The sequence below is a fragment of the Contarinia nasturtii genome, unplaced genomic scaffold (assembly GCF_009176525.2).
Source record: "Contarinia nasturtii isolate CC-2019 unplaced genomic scaffold, AAFC_CNas_1.1 Cnas_scaffold_1840, whole genome shotgun sequence".
NCBI classification, from domain to species: Eukaryota; Metazoa; Arthropoda; class Insecta; order Diptera; family Cecidomyiidae; genus Contarinia; species Contarinia nasturtii.
In genome coordinates this window covers 14,382-23,101 of record NW_022199171.1, presented here as the reverse complement: position 1 = coordinate 23,101, position 8,720 = coordinate 14,382, and the positions used below count along the sequence as shown (strand labels likewise).

General features: G+C 35.3%; 2 protein-coding genes across 2 annotated transcripts; both read right to left on the bottom strand.

The window, feature by feature from the left end:
* Positions 1-202: 202 nt before the first annotated feature.
* Positions 203-1,277, bottom strand: LOC116347368 (cytosolic sulfotransferase 13-like). The gene is made up of 4 exons (XM_031777942.1): positions 1,094-1,277; positions 750-1,046; positions 410-683; positions 203-323 (listed from the first exon to the last, which is right to left on the bottom strand). Exons 1-4 carry the CDS (start codon positions 1,275-1,277, stop codon positions 203-205), a joined length of 876 nt encoding a protein of 291 aa, XP_031633802.1.
* Positions 1,278-4,858: 3,581 nt separating this feature from the next.
* On the bottom strand, positions 4,859-8,720 carry LOC116347367 (zinc finger protein 782-like). Its single transcript, XM_031777940.1, has 6 exons — positions 8,566-8,720; positions 7,684-8,505; positions 6,442-6,494; positions 5,638-5,734; positions 5,185-5,505; positions 4,859-4,979 (listed from the first exon to the last, which is right to left on the bottom strand). The coding sequence occupies exons 1-6, from the start codon at positions 8,718-8,720 to the stop codon at positions 4,859-4,861; spliced, it is 1,569 nt and encodes a 522-aa protein (XP_031633800.1).

The window sequence follows — 8,720 nt, the reverse complement described above, 5'->3', positions numbered from 1 at the left end:
TTTTAGAAAGAAAAAGATTTTTTATTTGATAATTGGTAACAAACGCACAACGTGTGATTATTTTGGTCAAGTTTGAAAAAAGAATTGATTGAATTTACTGAGAAATTGCGAATGTAAAAAATGGCATAAAATGCAATTTGTACAATGTACATGCATCTGATGAATTTATGTGTTGAAAATGTCATTCAAATAAAATGTTCATTCAGATGGCGAATTTGAAGTCCGAGCCTTTTAAATGTGCAGCTGTCCACTCATCAAATTTCTTGATGTATTCCTCACTCATTACATCAGCGAATTCACCAGCCTTTCCGTTTCGAAAGAATCTGAATAGAAATTTAGTGAATATGAATTTTGATAACGATAACAAAGCGGTTCGAAAATGTTTCTTTCATTCCTCTTTAACGCTTACTGAAATCCATTCAATGGTTTGTTATAAAGTTTCCGCATATTCTCGATCGAGCTATATTCCATGAGCTGTTTCAATTCATCTTCTCCGTACGTGCATTCTAGAAATTTGGCATTTCTTTGAACTGCACCAAATTGATCGGTCAATTGTTCCTCATAGTTTAAAAACAGAAAATGATCCAAATTACGAAGTTGCCAATTTGCAAGAATATGGACATGAAATGGTGCATATATAGTTCTATTATCCAAGAATATATCGAAATATTCTTCCATGGTTCCTGGAAAGAGTTTGAAACAATCTCGTGTATGATGAAAATATGAAAGAGCCACGTCCTATGGATTACGTGCACTGTAAATGATTTTCGGTCGAATCGTCCATAATTCTATCGGCAATAGATTTGGTGGTAAATGTGATAGAATCACTCGCGGTGACAGTGCATTATTCAAAAATTCAACATCTTTATTTCCAGCCTCAATATTATCAACCAGTGGCTTCGTTTCACGTTCTAGAATAGGACTAGTCTTCAATGCAAGCGGTTCTTCCGAAAAATCAAAACCATTCTTCAACTGCCAAACAATATTCTCTGTCCATGTGCTGCCGGATTTCGGGTGTCCAAGAATCCACACATCGTCACTTCTTACTTTGAATGTTCGATAGTCAAATATTTAAATCTGGTTTGCGAAAAACATGGCTCGAACTTATAATCTTTTGGGAATGGCAAATGTTTATTTGCCCAGGGTTTTGTATTTGCCAATAGAAATGTGTTTTTATTATCATTGTTCAATGATTTTTTGCCAACTGGCGTTTTCACTTCCTCAAAAATGTAGGGATTGGAGTTTTCTTTATCCAAATTAGAGGTTGAATAGAGCATTTTGATTTCAAGAATTTTGAATAATTAAACTCTTGGTTTACACTCTTTTTATATATTGTAGAAGAAGAGAATCAAACACACCGATTCGAATCCAAAATACGACCAAATCACTTTATTGAATTCAATAAAGATGGATTACAATTAATGTGCCTTTTGCAATACAATAACGAATGTGTGCAATACAATAATATCTAATGTGCAGTAGAGTGGTTCGATTTTGACATTTTTTCAAGCATCAAAAATCGTACCCCTATAACCTGCGTAGGAAGGTCATAGAAACATGACTATAACATCGAATTCGAAAAAAAATGATTTTTGGTGATGCGCGGCTCCAGTCGGTTTTTTTAGAAAAAATCAAATTTTTATGAATTTTGATGAATTTTGAGCACTTTGAAAATTCAACAAAAAATGGTCCCCCGGGGTTTTTTTGGCACGAGAAAACCGATTCTGACCTTAATTTTGTAATACAATTAATATTCGACACTTAATATACATACAACACATTTTCAGACCCCGAAGGGCAATCGCACTTTGAACACTGCAGTTGCGCTGCTCTCTGACATTTATACAATAAGTTCAACCCTATGTAAAGACATTGCTTTCCTCTTCTTCTTCATTTGCAAGAAGCATGTGCGTTATAGCAGCTTAACTTTAAGATACCAGGTGGCAGCACATCTGCGTGTTCGAAACCCAATACATTGCTTTAAATGAAGTGCGAGCAGAGCGTGATTTTGCCAGTTATAAACGTCTTCAAGGTGGCATTTACTTCGTCGATTCGATACCAATGACTGAGACCAAAAAATTTGCTCGTCGATCAGCTATTCAATTAGCCATTGAGCTGTTTAATCAAAGAAAGCAGTAATGTCCTTTGTGTGAAAAGTGACTGGTATTTTTTTGATGAAAAGTAATCAAATTTATTGAATCAAGAATGATCAATGTGGGAGTATCGTTAAGCATATATTTAAACTGTGTCTTGAGATAACTATAGTGAAATGATTTGATTTGAGTGCACGTAAAATAACGAACGCCTATTCGTTTGTATGTCATTCTCTGTATATTATCTTAATTGGTAATCACTGTTGCTGCAAAGTCGCTAACAATTTAACAATATTCATTTTTTATGTCCTATTTTGAGGTTGGATAGTAAAAGTAATGTAATGAAAAGTCAATTTTAAAACGATTTATTCTAATTTTCTTGATGATTGAGTCAATACATTGTTTATTACGATAGATCTAGCTATAGATGGTTAAATTTAACGTTCGATAGATGATTGAAACTTAATAAATAAACGAAAAATTATCAAAATTACAGAATAATTTCATTTTAGTTGTTAATTTAAATGTTACTCGCTTAATTTCTAAACTTTTTGCATTGAAGTTGAAGTTGAGTACTGGATCCGTCACTGTTTGCGATTGACTTTAATACAGGAACCAAACAATATAGATGATTTATCTTCTTCGATTAATACATGAAATTCTGCGCCCAGATGCTTTTTCAGATCATTGAAATTGAAACTGCCCTTGACATGGAAACCATAGCTCAATAAATTGAATTTTTCGATGAAACGAAGTATTTCATCAACCGTGAATGTGGTTCCAAAATGGTTGAATTCCTTCAGTAGTGGCAAGTTCTGTGCAGCTTCAATTATGATGGCTTCGCTGGTGTGGGCGTCTTTAATAAATGACCGCAATGTAATTTTTTCGATCGATTGATTTCTCTTGAAGAAGTTGGACCATTTGTGTGAGTTAATCAACGGCAACAATTCAGACGTGTATCGCAATGTGATATCTTTAAGCTGATCAAATGTTATCATATTTTCTTCTGATGTTATCAAAATTTGATCATCCTTCCCAATTTTAATATCCAGTTGTTTCAATGCTGGAAAATTGAGCGCAGTATTAATATTTTCAAATACACCAGAAGAAGAGCAACGCCCGATCTGAAGACATTCCAATTGGGCAAGTGTTTGGCATGTCTTCCAGATATCTTTAGGTAGGAAACACGCACGCAAATATAGGCTTCGCAATTGTGGATTATTTCGCAATGAGGTGCAAATATTTTGCACGGGAATATTGTGGTGGCAACGAATTGTCAAATGTTCCAAATGTGGTATATTCTTTATGTTGAACATTCCCTTAGTTAAATTCGAACACCAATTCAATTCCAAACGACGCATTGCCGGAAACCATTTCTTAAAATTCGTATGTGCATACAATCTGCAATCGCTAAATTCAACAACATCAACGTTTGAAAATGGCTTTTGCAACAAGTTGTTTCTGATGGAAGAGTCACGAATCTTGATGACAATTAACGAATCGAAACAGTATTCATTTGCATAGCCAATTAGCTTCTCACCAAATTCGTCGGAAGTACATATACCTAGTTTGGTGATTAAATTACCAAAACAACGTAACAATCGCAATTGAGTTTTCTTGTCGTTGATTTTAATATTGGCACCGTTTGAATATCTTCTGTTGTTGTATAGTTCCCATTCCATTTTTCCAAATTTACGCTGGAATGCCATGTCTGCGGCCGGCTTCAGTTCTTTGTTAGTGTGTGCAATGTTCAAGAGATCTTCGAGACTCAAAAGCATAAAGATTCGCTCAAGACAATCATCCACCACATCCGTCAGCTTCATTGACTTTGTTGCTGGGTCTTCACCATCGTCAGTTCGTGGATGCTTTGACTCTGGTTCATTTGTTCCTTCTGGTTGACGTTTCACTCCTTTTTGATCAGCCATTGCCTATAAAAAAAAGTACAATATATGACGTCACTATCGCACATTCTATACCCAGACATGGGCCCAAATATATATAATAGATTTTTTTTCAAAATGTTTGCTTCAACCAATGTCCAACTGAAAAAGTGTTATGAAATACTCTGATTAATTATTTATGGCATAGTGAGATTGAAAAAGAGCCAAATTCCAGTTTAAATAAGATGATTTCCAAAATAAGATTATCCTTAGGAAAAACCGTATGAAAATGACAAAAATCTTAATTTATTGTGCACTCAATACTCACTCGTCGTGGAATATATTGGAAAAATAACGGGAAAGTGGATCAAGTTGTTAATTTAACTTCGTTGGTTGTTCAATCCGAAAAATACGATTTAAAGATGGCAAAAATTTATTCAAGATTTTCGTTGTACACACTCGAAGATGGCAACGTGACATAAATGACTTGTGCTGTGTCAACGTGGTTGTATGATTGATACGTCATTGCGCACACTAACACACCAGCTGAGTCGATGTTCAAATTGGCAAACAGTGTTGTCGCTGCCACAGCGGATCAGTTTTTTTATTGTTTTTCGAAATAAAGCGAATCACTAAAACAAATGAAATATAACCTTCACTAAACACGAAATAAGAGTGTATGCAAATTGAATTTTTAGATTTTATGAATAATATTTATTGAAAAATTCAGAGAAAAATCGTAGAGTAGAATTTTCGAGATATGAGTTATTTTAACATAACAAATTCAATGTTTCAAAATGTCGCATGATGTTCATATGTGTATTGCGTCTTAGTTTGATAGAGTTCATTTGAAATCATGAAGAAGATCGTATTGGATGATTGGATTTAATGATTGATTCTAGTGTGTATGGTGTTCAAATGAGTCTTCAGACTGCCTTTTTGCGTAAAACTCTTCAAACAAATCTCACATCGAAACGGTTTTTCGCCGTTGTGTGTTCGCATATGCCTTTTGAAATCATTTTTGTTGGCAGTGACATACTTTTTGCAGATATGGCATATCGACGTGATTTGCACACTTTTTCATGGGCTTTTTGGTCGTCCTTTTGGGAAAATCCAGTGAAACAACCTCGGCAATGGAACGGAATTTCATCAGTGTGATTCACTTTGTGCCTTTCCTTGTTACTTAGCTGGGAAAATTCTTTACGGCAAACCTCACATCGATATGGTTTCTCACCGGTGTTAGCATATTTCGATTGATGTTGGGCTTATAATTGCTGGCATATTCACAAAGTTGGCACTTGAATCGCTTCTTCATCTGCAATTGGTTTCCAACACCGCCTCTTGGACGTTTCGTTAATGGTGCTGCAATATTTTTGCCTTTGGCGATGTTTGATTCGTTTCTTAATGTAACAGTGGATGTGTCTTTGCTTGCTATTTTCATTTTTGGTACAATTGCTGGAATACTATACTCCATTTCTGCTCCTTCCACATTCACTGGGCCGTCCATTTCAGAGTAGCTTCCATCGTCGACGCTTCGATCATCATCGTTTAGTTCAGGTGGTATGTCATGCCATTTTCAGTTGATCTTCTTCGTCGCTTGAGTCGATGACTTCAACTGGATCTTCTTCACTGATACCGTTATTGTCATGACTTTTGGTAAGCACCTGAGAATAATAGGTGGTTGACGTGCTTCCATATGCGCCAACGTTGACTTGGTTTTCGAGTGAATTAATTGTGAACTCGTCGTATGTGTTCTTAACCCTACAAAGAAAAAACCATGATTAATGTATAAAAAACGCAAATAACAGCTTTAAATAGCTGATATGTCTACTAACCGATCGTTTGCAGCTTGTAAAAAATATTGCTTGAACTCGTCATTGAGCAATAGACCACTGCGTTTAATGTTTCCCAAAGAAAATTTTGCCTGGCGATCGAATGCAGCAAGCATTTGATTAATCTCATCAATCCAGCTCAACATTTTCCAATTTTCTTACTACATTTGAAAATACCGAATCGAAATGTTAATATGATTTTAGTAATGAAGAGAATCGTGTATTTTAGATAAGCAAGGCGACTAGTTGGTTGCTGTTATTGACACTTGGTGTCATAGCAGCATTAATACAAACACAGCAACATAGCAACAATAGAAATTAACCAATTAATTCGAGCCCAAGTCTGATTTTTATCATAAGACCCAAGTATGGTTTTTCCTCATACACCAGTGTGTAAAGGCCGCTAGTAACTTACTAGTAGTACGTTAATAAGGGAAAAGTTTTTTATATTGTTCAACTTTTTTATTTTTTGCCCAAAGAAATTTAACTAGACTCGATCAATAAATCCATGCCAAATCACAGATTGAATGCTTAATTTTGATTTATACATTAATTGGCCATTTCTCCTGTAAAATTCAATTTGGAACAATCTATCTAAGTGTACGAATCTACAGTGCCATAAAATAATGTTCTTACCTTGCTCACGTTTTGATGAATAATTTCCAACAAAATGAAATGCTCTTAAGCGACTAGTGGAATGTTTGGAATAAAATCAAGACAATAAAGTATTAATTCGATGAAAATGATGATGCTTCCAGATTTAATCGCGTGGAACACTTTGTTATGCAACAAGTTGAATAGATAGGGTGTCACCATCAAATACGAACCACCAACGAGCTGTCAAAATGAATTGGCTGTATTTCAGCAACAGAAACAGCGAATTTAGTTGCAGCGAAAGACAGGAAGAATTTAAATTTTTAGCGAATTGAATCAAAATTGAATGGAAGCTTTGAAAATATTTTAGTTTTCAACGATTGGTTGTTAATTCATACGATGAATAAAATGAGAAAATCAATTAACTTTATTCATTTTTAAAATATTGTAATTCACTTTATGACGCAGTAGAGTAAAGCATGAAAAAATGGAATAAATGTCGAATTTACATTTCACAGTGTATTTAGCTTAAACAATGTCTGTCTTTTTTCGCTTAATAAATGTGAATAAAAATCATAACTTCAAAGTTGACTCGACATTTTGTTGAACTTAACTAATTTTAACTTGTCTCCTTATTGTATTAATTCAATTTTCCATGTGCTATAGAAGCTTATATTTAATCGGTTTTCTGTAGGATTTTTTCTTAGATTCTTATGAATAGAATTTTGTTTGTATTATTCGGAAAATTTTTAACATTTTCTATTAGTTGTTGTCAATGAAGCGGATGTTCTGAAATTATCAGAGTATTGCTCAGCGCTGCTGCCATCCAGAGCATATTAAAATATCTTGCTGAGAATGCGACGTCCGTCGCATGCGAAGGTACGTAGCAGTTTATACATCACAGCGAACAACAATACATGCATTGTTCTCTATTCAATCGTTTGAATGTTTTGAGTCACATAATCGTGAAGAGAACAATGGATTCATTCTTGTTCGTTGTGATGTATAAACTGCTACGTACCTTCGCATGCGACGGACGACGCATTCTCAGCAAGATATTTTAATATGCTGTGGATGGCAGCAGCGCCGCTGAGCAATACTCTGGAAATTATTGATGATGAACGTGACCATTAAAGGTTGATTCTGTTATGAATGGTGTTCAAATGTGTTTTCAGGCTACTTTTATGCTTGAAGCAGTTCATACAAATCTCGCATCTATATGGTTTTTCACAGTTGTGCGTTCGCATATGTTTTTTGAAAACTTTTTTGTCACCAGTGACAAACTTTTTGCAAATATGGCATTCATATCGACGATATGAGCACACTTTTTCGTGGGCTTTTTGATCGGTCATCAGGGAAAATCCAGTGAAACATCCTCGGCAATGGAACGGAATTTCTTTGGTGTGAGTCATTTTGTGCTTTTTCATGTTTTGCAGAGTTGTGAATCCTTTGCGACAAATATCACATTGATATGGCTTCTCGCTGGTGTGAGTACGCATATGCAATTTTATGTTCCACTTTAGATCACTAGAGTATTCACAAAGTTGACACTTGAATTGCTTCTTCGACCGGTTTGATGAAATCAATTTTCCATGCGACGAAGATTTTGAACCTGATTCAGACCAAATTTTTTGATATCCTGCTGATCTTCCTGGCATTTTGTTACTTTTGGCACCATCAACGACCTTCGGTCTACTGTTTGTTGTGTTTACACCGTGATACATATTGAAGACAACTGGTGGGATTCCATCGTTCATTTTCTCCATCTTTACTGCGTTCTGGGTTTCAGTATGGCTTCCATCGTCATCAGATTGAACGTGATCGTTTAATTCAGGTGGTATGTCGTAATCATTGTACTGAGTAGTAGATAGCGCTTCGAATGATTTAAACTTCGTCTGATTTCCTGCGGGGTCCTCATCACCGCTTGAATCGATCGTTTCAACCGGGTCAGTCACATGTTTTCGAATATTCCTAATTTCATTTTGGGCATGGGTTGGGCTCAGTAACGGGGATTCATCGAATGTATACGGGCTTACATATGCACCAACGTTCAATTGCTCTTCCAACATTGAATTAATTTCAAATTGATCACAAGTTTCCTTGATACTGCAAAAGTATAAAAACTATGAGTGAATGAGGACAAATCATATGGAGAAATATACTTACCGAGTATTCAAAGCCCGTGCGAAATACTGTTTGAATTCGGCATTAAAACATAATCCATTTTGTTGGAATGCAATTTTAATGTTCTTCAATGAATATTTTACTTGGCGATCAAGAGCAACAAGCATATTATCCATTTCATCATTCCAGCTCAACAT

What these genes read in the sequence shown, in the direction of transcription:
- LOC116347368 (XM_031777942.1), bottom strand. Translation starts at nt 1,277, where the DNA reads ATGCTCTATTCAACCTCTAATTTGGATAAAGAAAACTCCAATCCCTAC. An exon ending in GAAAATCATTTACAGTGCAC is followed by an intron (nt 684 to 749) that starts GTAATCCATAGG and finishes AACTCTTTCCAG; the next exon opens with GAACCATGGAAGAATATTTC. An exon ending in AAACCATTGAATGGATTTCA is followed by an intron (nt 324 to 409) that starts GTAAGCGTTAAA and finishes ATTTCTATTCAG; the next exon opens with ATTCTTTCGAAACGGAAAGG.
- LOC116347367 (XM_031777940.1), bottom strand. Translation starts at nt 8,720, where the DNA reads ATGTTGAGCTGGAATGATGAAATGGATAATATGCTTGTTGCTCTTGAT. An exon ending in TTCATCAAAACGTGAGCAAG is followed by an intron (nt 5,735 to 6,441) that starts GTAAGAACATTA and finishes TTTTCTTTGTAG; the next exon opens with GGTTAAGAACACATACGACG. An exon ending in AGAAACCATATCGATGTGAG is followed by an intron (nt 4,980 to 5,184) that starts GTTTGCCGTAAA and finishes TGATTTCAAAAG; the next exon opens with GCATATGCGAACACACAACG.